The sequence below is a fragment of the Poecilia mexicana genome, unplaced genomic scaffold, assembly GCF_051168715.1.
Source record: "Poecilia mexicana isolate PSO_F unplaced genomic scaffold, ASM5116871v1 scaffold_14, whole genome shotgun sequence".
Lineage (NCBI taxonomy): Eukaryota > Metazoa > Chordata > Actinopteri > Cyprinodontiformes > Poeciliidae > Poecilia > Poecilia mexicana.
The window spans coordinates 3,088,356-3,102,821 of record NW_028263383.1 but is presented as its reverse complement, the minus strand read 5'-3'; the positions used below and the strand labels follow the sequence as shown (position 1 = coordinate 3,102,821).

General features: G+C 40.0%; 1 protein-coding gene across 3 annotated transcripts in view; it reads left to right on the top strand.

The window, feature by feature from the left end:
• sptbn2 (spectrin, beta, non-erythrocytic 2) overlaps positions 1-14,395 on the top strand; it is a 55,152-nt gene extending 40,757 nt beyond the window's left edge. For 2 of the 3 annotated variants that reach the window (XM_014985077.2, XM_014985078.2), the window contains 18 exons: positions 34-180; positions 300-563; positions 717-941; positions 1,030-1,119; positions 1,628-1,906; positions 1,987-2,117; positions 2,208-2,412; positions 2,523-2,897; positions 2,981-3,225; positions 3,803-3,941; positions 4,058-4,142; positions 4,772-4,968; positions 5,143-5,270; positions 5,353-5,428; positions 8,237-8,415; positions 9,979-10,152; positions 10,254-10,296; positions 10,405-14,395. In XM_014985077.2, coding sequence (XP_014840563.2) covers positions 34-180; positions 300-563; positions 717-941; positions 1,030-1,119; positions 1,628-1,906; positions 1,987-2,117; positions 2,208-2,412; positions 2,523-2,897; positions 2,981-3,225; positions 3,803-3,941; positions 4,058-4,142; positions 4,772-4,968; positions 5,143-5,270; positions 5,353-5,428; positions 8,237-8,415; positions 9,979-10,152; positions 10,254-10,296; positions 10,405-10,608 — 3,186 coding nt within the window. In that variant the 3' untranslated portion in view covers positions 10,609-14,395. Of the gene's footprint in view, positions 1-33; positions 181-299; positions 564-716; positions 942-1,029; positions 1,120-1,627; positions 1,907-1,986; positions 2,118-2,207; positions 2,413-2,522; positions 2,898-2,980; positions 3,226-3,802; positions 3,942-4,057; positions 4,143-4,771; positions 4,969-5,142; positions 5,271-5,352; positions 5,429-6,592; positions 6,671-8,236; positions 8,416-9,978; positions 10,153-10,253; positions 10,297-10,404 lie in introns of all 3 variants that reach the window. The other variant, XM_014985074.2, reaches the window with a different exon arrangement.
• The last annotated feature ends 71 nt before the right edge of the window (positions 14,396-14,466 follow it).

Below are 14,466 nucleotides of genomic sequence, written 5' to 3'. Positions count from 1 at the left end.
ATAATGTTTTTCCATATTGTTACTCCTCTCTAGCTGACTTTGTGGATCAACGAGAAGATGCTAACAGCACAGGACATGACGTATGACGAAGCTAGAAATCTTCACAGCAAATGGCAGAAACACCAGGCCTTCATGGCAGAGCTGGCCTCCAACAAAGACTGGCTGGACAAGATTGATAAGGTGTGTAAACACAGAAAACACACCCTCTTAAATTAACCTTAAGTTTTTTTTTTCCTCCTCCTTTTAACTTGGCAACAGTTTACCAGCTGTAATCTGTAAGTAAATTGTTTCTCTAAAAGGAGGGTCAAGCGCTGGTGGCGGAGAAGCCTGAGCTGAAGCCGGTGGTTCAGCAGACGTTGGAGGACCTGCAGCGTCAGTGGGAGGAGCTGGAGAGCACGACCCGGACCAAGGACCAGTGCTTGTTTGAAGCCCACAGAGCGGAGATATTTACACAGAGCTGCTCCGCTCTGGATGACTGGCTGAAAAACATCGAGACCCAGCTGCACAGTGACGACTACGGAAAAGATTTGACCAGCGTCAACATCCTCCTTAAAAAGCACCAGGTAGAAATCAAAATACGCTGCAAAGCTCTGAATGTTTTTATTTTTTTATTTTGATAAAAGCAGAAATAAGTTGGGCCAATAATATTTTATCTGATGCAGATGAAGATGTTTTACCTGTTTTGTTGTTTTTTTTAATGTTTGTCCCCTGTGTAGATGTTGGAGCATCAGATGGAGGTCAGAGAGAAAGAGGTGCAGTCCCTACAAAGTCAGGCTGTTGCTCTGTCCCAGGAGGATGCAGGCTTGGCTGAGGTAGACGGGCAGCAGAAGCGAGTCATTGACAGTTTTTCTAGCCTCCAAGACCCTCTAAACCTGAGGAGACAGCAGCTGCTGGCCTCCAAAGAAGCACATCAGTTCAACAGAGACTTGGAAGATGAAATTGTGAGCACCAGCAACTCAGTGGAGTCAATAGATGAGTTCTGAGTTTTATTTTTGGCCTGCTGAGGTTTTATTTCTGTTTAATTTGCAGCTTTGGGTAAAAGAACGGATGCCTCTGGCAACTTCCACAGATCATGGAAAAGACTTGCCAACTGTGCAGCTGTTAATCAAAAAGAACCAGGTACAGTTTTTTGCTGCTTTAGCATTCAGCAAGAAATGTAATAATTATGTTGTGACACACTTGGCTTAAAAAATATATATATATAAAATATAATAAATATATATATATATATATATATATATATATATATATATATATATATATATATATATATATATATATATATATATGAGGATATAAAAAACAGTATTGAGTGTTTGCATTTCTAGACTGTCAGTTTGATAAAAATCTAATGTTTAAATAACTCTGTTTGTTGTTTATTTAAATTGTTAAATGAGTTCACAGATTCTGATATAAAATCAAGAGGCATTCCTGATATTTTGAGTAGGATAATATCTTAGATCTAACAGAATGATGTCCAGAATGATGTTAACTTCTGGAAATGTCTAGAAATGTCACTCTGGAAAAGAATGGAAATGGAAACTATGCAGGAAGCTCAGTAATTCATGAAACCTCAGAAACTGCCGTCCTTCCAGTAGAAATAATCTGAGAACTGGCTGTGAAACAGACGTTGCAGAAAGAGATCCAGGGCCACCAGCCCCGCATCGATGACATCCACCGTCGAGGCGAGGCTCAGAGCCAGGTGGACGGCGACAGGCAGTCGGTGCTGAAGGAACGCCTCGTTGAGCTCAGGGATCTCTGGGACCAGCTGATCGCAGAGACGGACAAGCGTCACGACCGTCTGATCGAGGCCAATCGCGCCCAGCAGTTCTATGCTGATGCGGCCGAAGCGGAGGCCTGGATGGGGGAGCAGGAGCTGCACATGATGTCAGAGGAGAAAGCAAAGGTAAACTTGAGACAAAGATGAACAGATCGTTGTTAATCCTGTGTATTTAGGAAATATAATCATCCATGTTTGTTACCCAGGACGAGCAAAGTGCTCTGGCAATGGTCAAGAAACACCAGGTCTTAGAACAGGCCCTGGAGGACTACGCCCAGACCATCCACCAGCTGGCTAACAGCAGCCGTCTCATGGTGACCAGCGAGCACCCAGAGAGGTCCGGAAGCAAATCTTCTTACTCTTCAACCTGACGAAGTAGTTGTCATTTAATAACTAATACATCTGATTCCTAATCTCAACTGAACAGTGAAAGAATCACCTTGCGACAAGCCCAGGTAGACAAGCTGTACGCCGGCCTCAAAGACCTGGCAGAGGAGCGCCGCGGGCGTCTTCAGGAACGGCTGCGGCTGACGCAGCTGAAGCGAGAGGTAGATGACTTGGAGCAATGGATCGCTGAGAGGGAGGTGGTCGCCGGCTCCCATGAACTGGGACAAGACTACGAACATGTCACGGTGAGTCTTTTTTTTTTTTTTTTTTTCTCCAATTGAAGATGTGAAAGCTCTGGGAAATTCAGCTGAATTAATTATGTTGCCCCGATTTCTGTTTTTTCTTTCTATCACAGATGCTGAGGGACAAGTTTCGTGAGTTTGCTCGTGACACCAGCACCATCGGCCAGGAGCGCGTAGACGGCGTGAACGCGTTGGCAGATGACCTCATCGAGTCCGGTCACCCTGAGAATGCCAGCGTGGCAGAATGGAAGGACGGTCTAAATGAGGCCTGGGCTGACCTGCTAGAGCTTATTGACACACGCACGCAAATGTTAGCCGCCTCCTACGAGCTGCACAGGTTCCATCAAGATGCTATGGAGGTGCTCGGACGCATCAAGGAGAAGAAGGAGGCGGTGCCTTCAGACCTTGGCCGGGATCTAAACACGGTCCAGCATCTCCACAGACAGCACAACACTTTTGAAAATGACATCCAGGCTCTCAGCGGACAAGTGAGTGAAAAGATGTTGTTAGATTTCGAAAGCGGCTTCAGATCAGAACACAGAAGGCCTTCTCTTCCTCTTTTAACTCCAAGGTGAACCAGGTGCAGGATGATGCAGCACGTCTTCAGAAGGCTTACGCCGGTGAAAAAGCAGATGACATTCAAAAGAGCGAAACAGCCGTGACGACTGCCTGGCAGGGGCTTCTGGAGGCCGGCAAAGCCCGCAGGCTCCTCCTGCTGGACACAGTGGAGAAGTTCCGCTTCCTAAACATGGTGCGAGACCTCATGCTCTGGATGGACGGCATCAACGTGCAGATCGACGCGCATGAAAGTCCGAGGTAAATGGAGTATTTACCAGTAACTGGAATGGGTTGTATAAAAACCAGAAGTGGGTAGAGTATCCAAAAATTATTCTCAAGTAAGAGTAAACAAGTATTTGGTAAAAAAGCCTACTCAGGTACTCAGGTACTGAGTTACTGAGATCGAATATTTCAAGGCATTGATGTATGTCTTGAGTCTTCACTTAGAAAGACCCAGGTCAGAGGTCAGTCATATTTCAGATGGACATTATGTGGAAATTTTGGCATTTTAAAGACCAAAAGGAAAATAAATAATATGGTTGCAAAATAACAAAATTAGGCAAAAGAAAAAAATTTCCAAAACAATTTCTTTCGGTATAGTGAATTTTTGGTTAAAACAAGCTTGTTCTCTATTAGTAATTTAGTGTATAAAGTATCCAGACATTTTACTCGACTAAAGAGTAGCGATATATCATAATAAAATTACTCAAGTAAAAGTAAAAAGTACAGCGTTGTAAAAAATACTCCTAAAAGTATTTTTATTACATCAATAAATGTAAGTTGGTTCTATCCAACTCTGATAATAACACTAACTCTCTTGTTTGCTTTATTTAAGGGATGTATCATCTGCTGAGTTAGTCATCGTCAATCATAAGGGCATCAAATCGGAGATTGAGACCAGAGCAGACAGCTTCACTGCCTCCACCAAGATGGGGAATGACCTCATCAACAAGAACCATTACGCATCCGACGAGGTATTTGGCTACGATTCAAGGAAAACTATTTCAGAGGGAACACAATAACCTGCTTTTAGTGTCTTCATACCATACAGCTCAATACCCTGTTTACTCAATGCTCCTTTAATCTACAGATCCGAGAGAAAATGGCTCAGCTCCAGGAAAAAAGAGACGAGATCAACAGCAAGTGGCAGGAGAAGATGGACCATTTACAAATTGGTAGGCATAGGAATTTCATTTCATTTCAAAGGAAATTTGGAGTACTACATTATTAAATAACCTAGATAGATATAAATTCAAATTCAAAGAGGATCTTGTCCTGAAACAAAAGGTTATTGTTTTGGCTTATTAATTAAATCATCTAACTGTGATGTGGCAACAGGCAAGCATGTAGGTGCAGGTTTAAAAAGGAAGATATGCAAATAGGAAGGTTTAGGCTGGAGGGCTATTGGAAGGAAAGAACACAGAGCATCATTTCATATTTATTGGGAAAAATGGTTGTACGGTGTAATCATAGATTTAATTGGAAGTTATGAAATTTATTGTTGTTAAATGACATAATGCTGCAACGGCAGCTATTTTATTAAGATCCCTTTTGGAAAAGTAAGCATACTTCCATGTATTCGACTAACTCATGTGGGATCAGTCCATTTTTAATTGACGTCATTTTTGTTTTTCTCCAACACTATCATTTCCTTCTTACTTAAATGAGTTACCACAGTCCTGCTACTGGTTTGAATGTCTTCTTACCAAGATTGTGAAGCAAGCTCTAATAGCTTATATTGTGACTCTTAACACATTTCATGATTTATTAGTATTTGTTAACTTGGTGTTTGTATTTGCTTTAGTGCTGGAGGTGCTGCAGTTTGGACGAGACGCCAACGTGGCAGAGTCGTGGCTGGCAGGGCAAGAACCTCTTGTCCGAGCAGCGGAGCTTGGTGCCAACGTCGACGAGGTTGAGAGCCTCATTAAGCGCCACGAAGCCTTCGAGAAACTCGCTGCAGCGTGGGAGGAACGTTTTGTGCAGCTCGAAAAACTTACCACAGTAAGTACAATGATCTCCTTCCCTCTGAACTCTGGGTGCCGACTCGGCCTGGACTTTCTGAAAGATTTTCTTATTAAAATGTTTAGCAGTTCTGGGAAGTGGCCTGGCAGATTCAGGATGTTTCTAACCTCCTTTATGACAGCCAATTAAAGTTTGAGTCGTCTTTTTCTCCAGCTGGAGGAGCATGAGATGCAGAGGAGGCGAGAAGAAGAGGAGAGAGCACGGCGACCTCCTACTCCTCCGCCTGTAGAAGAGGTGGTGCCGTCTGAGCCAGATAGTCAGCCACATGATTCAGCAGCCAGGTAGGAGATGTTTGAAAGAGCAGGCAGCAAAACCAAACCTGTTTTTCTGTTCACATGACATTCATCTGTCTTTTAAACACAGAACAAGTCTGGACCAGACGACACTTAATCAGTCGGTGGCAGTGAATGGAGTGCATAGCGATAATGACACGTCTCAGGTGAGACAGGTTTGCCTTGTCCAACGTTGTCGTGTTTTTCCCATGCTGTTGGCCTCATTTCATGTTGTATTCATTTATGATTCGAGTGGGTTACTGGGATGTGTTTTCAATTTTGAATAAATCATTTAAAATTACTGTTAATATGCAAAATTCAACCAAGTCCAATTTTATTCCAACTCCATGGATTCAAAATCACTTCACATGAAAAGTATTTCTCATTGTTTGTCCTTGGTTGTCATACCACTGTGAACGGTGTCACATCTTTATATGGCATATAACAGAAAGTGTTGAATCTTAATTTAACATAGAATCTTAAGTTTCAATGTATTTTACTGGGATTTTAGGTGACAATGAAATATGGTGGCGGCACTGGTAACATGCTGTCAAATCTTTTTGCACCTTAAAAACATAAACACACCAGAGCTACAATAGACTGGTTTAGATACAACCTAGTGCAAATCCTGACCCTTTTCCATTTGAGAATCTGTAACAAGCCTGAAATCAGTGTTCAGAATCTCTCCATCCAAACTGAGACTAAGCTGCTTTTCAAAGAACGCAGCAAAATTCAAGTCTAGATGTGGAAAGCTAGAGGCATAACCTAAACGGTTTGCAACTGTAATTGCATGAAAATGTGATTTTCCTGCTGAGGACAATTGCTTGCCACACCTTTGAGATTTTTACCTGAAATCTGTGTTGTATTTTCCTTCCACTTTACAATTATGCACCGCTCAGTCTATTACTAAAGATCCCAGGAAATTACATTGCACTATATGGTTGTAATGCTCCAAAATGTGAAAAAGCTTTTCATTCACTGCATTTAGAAGTGGTTAGGTTATAGAATTAATATTTTGTCTTTACTGGAGCAACATGCCCAGAAAAAATGTAAAAAAAAAATTAAAAAATTACAGTTTTATCTTTTACAGCGGAGGAGGAGGGAGGCCTGGGGAGAAAACGGTGCAGTTTTATATACATGTAGTCCAGTCTGTTCTCATTGTCTAACCAAAAGCATCACAAAGTGACCTGGATGTGTTTTAATTTTGATCATGGCTGTTGACCGTGATGTGTTGGTATCTTTGTTAAACTAAAAAAGTTCAAGCCCTGAACTAACATTCAAGTGTCTGCCAGCGACGGACTCTTAACAATTTCTCATTGCATTCTTGCCAGCAGTCATTATCGCTGCCGTTGTCAGCGGGAAAGAAATCAGAGCCTAAACGTGTGTGTAAGCCCAAACAGCAGGAGCGTGTGAGTAATGAGCCATGGTCAGCTTTGTTGTAGCTCCCCCCCCCCCTCCAAACACCCCCTCACCTTCTTGACAGCCTCCGCTCAGCTCCTGGTCAGCAGCAGTACTTCTTCTTTTAAGAAGCCATTGCTTCTTTGCATCCACTGCTTTATTTATTAATGAACCACATAGCTTCATTAATGAGTCCCATTGCTGCAAAAAAAAAAAAAGCATGATGCACATTCATGAACGGGTTGTTGTCATGGATCTGATGTTGCGGTTTGCGGCTGCTGTGTATGTGCTTGTATCGACCAGGACGGGAGTCTCTAAATGTGGGGCAGAGTAAATGTGGTGGTTATCACAGCTGTTCAGTCGTATTTTTCTATGTGGCTTGTGGTAGTGTCTGTATGTTTACTTCTGAGTGTATATGTTGCTTAAAGCAGTTAAAGCTTTGAGTAGTGAATAGTTTTAATAATGGAAAAGAGATGAATAAGTGCCTTGGTTTCAATACTGCTAAAAGTTGGATATTTTTAAATTAAGTCATATTTTCTGTTGATTTTGTATATTTCATTCAGTAAAAACGTAGCAAACTTCAAAGATTACTTAGCAGAGATTTATTTTCGTTTTTAGTTGGAAACATAAAAATTTTCCTACTTATTTTCAGAACTCTAATAAAGCAAGTTACAACTAAATTTTAAAATATTCTCCTGTCATCTATCGATATGTCAAACGAGAGGCACTACTGTGCAAGAGAGCAGTCGTTGAAAAACAAGCTTTCAACATAATTTTAAGGCAAATGGAAGTTAAATTGTTGAAGTTTTATTCTGGCTTCAGTGGCTCTTGTTACTAAAATGGCAGTCTCAATGTGGATAGGATATAGATACTCAAAAGGATAAAACAAAGCATCTCCATTCAGCCTTCCTGATATCTCACACTTCCTCATTTTCTCACAGCCTGAATGAGCTGCAGACACAACATACCGTCTCTTTAAAACGTGTTTCCTTTCAAGTAGCTTCCTAGATCTCTTTGAGTCGTCTTTATGCAGTAACACACAGTGTTGCAAGTTCTGTCTGGCTTTAATAAATATGGTGCATTTAAAAACATATTTTATTTGTTTTTTTGTTTTGTTCATTTTGTTTAACCAGCAGGTCTGATGAATCTGAAATTGGCAGATTTCTCAGTGCAGCTCTACATTTTTGTCCTTTGTTTTTTAAAGATTGTAAGGAAAAGTGGAATTAAACTTACTGAGGTTTTAACTAAGTAGGTTATAATTTGAATTGGTATAAATTTTTTCCCCACAAAATAAGCTAAAGGATGTTTAGCTTATGCTGTTCAGTGCTTCTTGTATGTTTCCTTTGTGAGTAGCTACGTTTGTCTCACAGTTATAATGTAGTAGTAACCTCTTGTGTAACGTGTGATGATATGAATCCAGTGGACCCCGGTGTTCAGTACCTCAGTTTATCATGCAGTGTGTTAAAGCAAGCATCATTATGGCTTTTTGTGTTTGGCTGTGAACGGCTGCTTTGCTGCTCCCTTGGTCTTTTTCTGATATCTCCTGCCTTACCACTTTGGTCTGGTTTTAACCACAGGGCTCAGAGTCCGACTCGGTTAATGGACCCGGTAGAGACAGCGGCCTGGCGTCCTCTCGCCTCGAGCCGTCTGCCACGCTACCAAGCAGAGGCGGTGCCGACTCCGAGCCAGAAACCATGGAGGGCTTCCTCTACCGAAAACAGGAGATGGAGTCCCACAACAAAAAGGCAGCTACCAGGTAGGAATTTGGTGAAAAGAGAGTGGTGACCTGCTTACAGACTGAAGAGCACTTTATATTTCATTTGATGGAGCTTGGACCACACACATTCTGATGGCTGTGGATCTTATTCAAAGTTCTTACACTTTTTTAAACACTTTTTTGAAAGACAATTTTTGTGATAGGCTATTACAAATAATAAAGTAAATGGAAAGTAATTAAAGGTGTACTCTTCATGTTTTGTTTTTTTTTACAAACTGACAGAACAGAGAACAAATTAACTACTTCTGTCAGTCTGTAATTTGCAAAGCCTCTATTTAACAAATTGACCAAATAATGAGATAAAGCATTACATCAACACTTGCAATGTAATAATCACTCTAATAGAAATTAACAACTCCCCCCCTCATTTTAAATGTAATTATTTTCAGAGTTTGGGAAGCCATCTGGTTATGATCAATATCATAGAGTATTGAATCACATAAAATATAAACAAATATTAGTAAAACTATTGTGAAAATGAATCTGTGTAATGAACAAATATAAAAATATTACAAATATAAAAATTTATCAGCTTTTGACCAACTTTTAGAGTCAGTTTGGAGGAATATTGTAAAAATAGTGCAACATCATTTACTGTTGTTTTAGACATAATTTATCCATACTTAAAAACTTTTAAACACTAATATTCACTTCAGGCAGACTGAACTATCATAAAATACACAGACACATGTTCCCATAGGAGCTTCATTTATACTTAGTTTTACGATGCGGCTCAACAGTCAAAACTCTTAATTACAAATTTCTTGACCCGATCAAACGGCACATTAATTTATTCATGCAGCTTCTCTGCAAAGCATTAAAAGTTGGAACGTTACTCGGGTCAGGACAAACATTGGCCTGCAGCAGTCCATCTTGGAAATCTAATTCAGATTCTAAACGCACCCTGAAGAGCCATCTGCTTTTCTTTTCATTCTGGATTTACTACGATTACACAAGAGAGCTGTAGAAGGAGAGACTACAGGCTGGAGGAACAGGCCACTTTAGCATAAAACTTAGGTGTTGTTAACTTATATGTGCAACTTGAAGTACAACCCCTTAAAAATAGTGTCAATTTGCTCCTTCATTTTCTATATTTTTGTGTGTTGCGTATTTAGGAATCAAATATTTTATGTGTAGTTTTATTTAAATGATTGATCAGCTGTTTGAATCAAACCATCCAAGTTTTTTCAGTCACTTTAATACCGAGTACATAAGCAGATCTTAATTTATTCCAGAATGAAATTTATTTGTATCAAAACTTTCGAATTTTTGGGACACCACACTTGTAAACCTTTTAAGACAGTTTCTGAGCCAGGTGTGTGCTACTCTTAAAGTCTATCTAGTTTTTATTTCTAAGATTTGGTCAACTTTGGTGTCAAAAGCTGGTTTTCACTCCTGTTGCCGGGGCAATTGCAATATCGTTCTCTTCATTATAAATCCCTCAAATAAGGCTGTGAAATATATCTATTACGTTCTTTTAAGCTATTTTGTTATGTCAACAACTGGATCATTCATACTAATCAGACTAATTTGCTCCAACAGATCGTGGCAGAACGTGTACTGCGTTCTTAGAAAAGGGAGTCTGGGTTTTTATAAAGACAGCAAGAGTGCCAGTAATGGCATCCCATACCATGGAGAGGTTCCCATTGTGCTGGACGGCTCTGTGTGTGAAGTAGCCCACGATTATAAAAAGAGGAAACACGTATTCAAGCTCAGGTGAGGGTAAAATAATTTAAAGCAAATATTTAACTTTGCTCCACCTGTTGGTATCAATAAATGAGTGCAAGAGTCATTTTTCCTGTTTCATGTGTCTGCAGGCTAGGAGATGGGAAAGAGTATCTGTTCCAAGCCAAGGATGAGGTGAGATGTACAGACTTGTTGTTTTAAAGCTGCATCTGCAGTAAAATGAATGATGAGGTATAATAAACCCTTTGTTGTTGTTTTTTGTTTTGTTTTATTTTTTTTAAGGCGGAAATGAGTTCCTGGATTCAGTCCATCGCTGGCTCCATCCCATCGGGAGCAGGGGACTCACCGGGGGCGCCCCGACTCAGCCGCGCCATGACGATGCCCCCCATCTCGCCCAGCTCAGGAGAAGGCGTAACCATGCGCAACAAAGAGGGAAAAGAGAAGGATCGTGAGAAGAGATTCAGCTTCTTTGGCAAGAAGAAATAGGACATTTGTAAATGGAAACATCCAAAATTGAAAAAATTTCACAGACTGAGGCAGGCGGACGGAAAGGTACACACAGGTCAGACAGACGCACTGCTCCCCATGCAGGACCCGAGGAATTGCCAACAGATCTGTCACTTGGGACTCTTCGATCCTTTTTTGACTTCCTTTTCTGTTTGTCCCCCTCAGCGTTTTAATCTCTTATTTACTTTATTTTCTCCCAATCCATACTTACTATTCACATTTATCCCCCAGACTAGCGTCAGACAAGCTTGTTAGTCGGTAACATCAGCTGGATTGAACAGGTCAGACGACTGAAGCGGCTCGTCGTCTGCAGGAATCGTCTCACAGTGACTCCCAGCGGACGGAGTCTCCAGGAAAACTGCGGATCGTGTTTTGTTTTTTGTTTTTTCCCCCACTCCTCACAAGCTCTCTCTTTTGTTTGGGGGCGATAACATCCGTTTGTTTTTATGTTGATGTTAGTAACTTGATTAATATTATTATTAATATTTATCTTTTGCAATGTATGGTTTGAGAAGAAAACTAATTAGCTAATGACTTGATTTATGTTGTGGAGAGAAACAAATTTGGTTCAACTAGTGGCGAATGTTGGTCTTGCCCTTGTATTTTTTTTTCTCTTTAGGACAGAACATTTATGAGGTGTTTTGCAACAAAAATAAAGCTCGAGTTTTAGCCGTGTGCGTTAAATGATCACAGGTACCACTGGGAAAATCATATATACATATATTTAATTAGTGGTCTGATAATTCTTTTTTCTTGTTTATCTCCGATTTTGCCTGCATTTGATTATTTCTTTTGAGTGATATTTTCTGCTTGATTTTTGACGTTTTCTTTTCCTTCATAAAGCAGAGATTAGTTTTCTAGTGTGAGCGTGTGTGAGTTGTGGTGCTGTGGATTTTGCATGTTTATTTGTTCCTGATTAAATACGGTCAGATGGATGTTGCTTTTCGAAAACCAGACACAAGCAAACTATCACTGGAGTAATTTTCTGAAAATGTTACTTTTCCTTTCGCTTTACAGTAGCTGCAACCAGTAACATTCCTCTAGACATTATTTTCCTCCTCTTTGTTTTAGTCTCCTATTTTCCGTTGTTTTGGCTGAAATGAAAGCTTTGGGGACAGTTTGCAGATGAGAAGCTGAAGCACATTTTGTGGCGGCAGACTGCAGTGATGAGAGCAGGACTGAAGGACAGATTTCATTCCAAGCGAGGGGAGTGGAAGTGAGACAGGAGGGGCATTGATGAAGACGCTTTTCGGTGCTCTCCTACAACCAGACATGAGCCTGACCTTTACTTGAACACACTACATTTATTCTGCTCCCTTTTTACAAACACACACCCTTCATTCGAAACGGTCTTAAAGTTTTCTTAGTACAAATAAGTGAATGTTAACCATGTGCCCTGTGGCAATGACCTAATGTATGTCAGTGGATTATTAGTCTAGATGCAATGATGGCGACCATGAGGAGCTCTGCTTACAAGCAGCCAAGTTACTGAGGAAAACGGTCCTGCAGTTAGTTTAATGAACTGTTTTGCTTCTTTTTTTTTATTTTTATTTTTTATTTGAATATATGGCATGACAATGTGGGCTGATTATTGTACGTATCTGAGCATTACCATCTACTTTATATGTTAATTTATTCTGGAAACATCAGCTCTTAATCAGGACTAGATGCAACAATTAGATGTAATTGGGAGATAAAAGGGAAAAACTCACTCTAGCATAGCAAATGTAAGCAAATACTAGGTGATAGTTTCCTCAAATATTGTTTACGAAAAGGACCTTTACAGGATGTAGACATTAGTACAAATTTACACAATTGTTCATAGCCGCACCTGATCGTACAGTAAAGTAAACAGTTTAAGACGTTAGCTGCAATTTGTGTGTGTTGTTTTTTTTTTTTTGTTTTGTTTTGTTTTTAACAGTATATGTACCCCGACAAATTTGAGTGGCATGACTTGTAAAAGTATTTACCTATATGGATGTCACACCTAGGCATGGGCTGGTATTTTTAATCCGAGTTAAAAATACTAAGGTATCACATAATTTCAACCAACATTTAAAACGAGCATATGAAATATTGTCTTATTGTTAGTTTTCAAGTGCTTACCGTGGAGAATATTATAGTTTTTTACTGTTCTTGGTTTTTATAGAGCAATACGAGCCATTAGCTAGTTAATTAGTCTGGTTACCTGCTCTGGTAGCTAGCCTGCAGTAGGCTGCTTAACAGACATGCTGCTCAGCTGTAGTTTTAAAAAGGTCCATTTTCACACGACTCTGTGTTTCGCAGGTAGGGTTATTTTCAAAAATCCTTTTTGTCTTTTGTAAACAAGAGGAAGGTGTTAGATTTTTTTTTTTTTCTCTCTTCACTTTGATGCATCTTGAGACTGCTAACCGCCCCATGCCTAGTCAATCTGCACTGCAGGCTGGTCACACAAATCATCTCGAAAGGGATGCTGGTCATTTTGTGAAGAGTAGACTTCATGGTTATTTGTCCCAATCATTAATAAAGATAATTGGTATGACATGGAATGAAATGAAATGGCAACGTGTAGGTACAAAGTGGGGGTACAAAATGGCAAAGAGGCAACTTTCACCTTTTAAGCCAAATGGTTTTCTTTTCCTTGTCCAAACAAGGACTGTTTGGATAAAGGAATTCCCTGAACTCCTTTTGAATGCAGATTACTTAAGAGCAGGCAGCCCCAACGATATAAAGCACACCTGTTTCTATCTGTAGGACTGAATTTTCCAGGCATGACACAGAGCTTCCAGTTTCAGTTTAGGTTGCCTGAAATTAAGCCACAATAAAGAACAACATAACATGCATTACGTGAGCCAACGCAATTGGCACAAATTGGAAGAGAGGCGTCGTTCTTCCCCGGTGGACAAGCTGGTGAGACTCCCAGCGCTACCCGTTCTCCCAACATTTAATACCGCATCCGATTGATGCTGCCGAGCTCCAGCTCAGAGGTCGCACAGTGTATTTTCATACTGGCTCGTTTGAATGTGAATGAACTCAACTAAATTTGGCCAAATTGGTCAAGTGAAGCTTGACTCATACTTGACGTACTGTACACAGGCTCTGTATCACACATACTCATATTAATACGACTTTGGTACTCCAGTCTTGTGGGAATGTCCTCAACTGGCTATGATTTGATGTTGCATATTGCATCCTTTCTAAAACATATATAACTTTGTGCTACTGGTGAGCTTTGACCAGAACATAAAAAGTATGCATTATTGATGTCAAGCAGGTTTTTGGATCGAAGAGTACTGGTATCGATGAAGAAAAACAGCTTTTACATGTTAAGTATTGGATGTGGTTGAATATAGACTGCTGACAGTTTGAGCTTCCTCTTTCAGAAGAATGCTGAATATTTGCTGTCCAATGGGAGCTTGTATTTTTTTCATCCAGTGGTCTGTCTTGCAGCATTTGATAAACCTTTTCTTCTCTCATTTCTCAGTACCTTTGACAAATGTCTGTTCCTTCCTCTGTAATTCAGAGTTGTTAATACCACTACTTGTATTAATTGCTCTTATGACCATTATTGCTACTGTTGTTACTATTACTACTACTGTTACTAATGCAACTTATTGCAAAAATTACAACTGCTGTCCCATTTTCTTTTCAGGTACGTGTCTGTAATGCCAGACTCTTCCACACGATGTCAGTGTGCTGTGGAGCATTTTCATTACAAATCAAAAATACTGTTTGTTGACTTGTGTATCTACATCTAATATTAGGAATAATAAAACGGTTTAATCAACACATGTGGTTGGGATTTTTTTTTTTTTTTTTTTAATTTGTGAAGAGGGGTTTTTTTTTTTAATGCTGGTT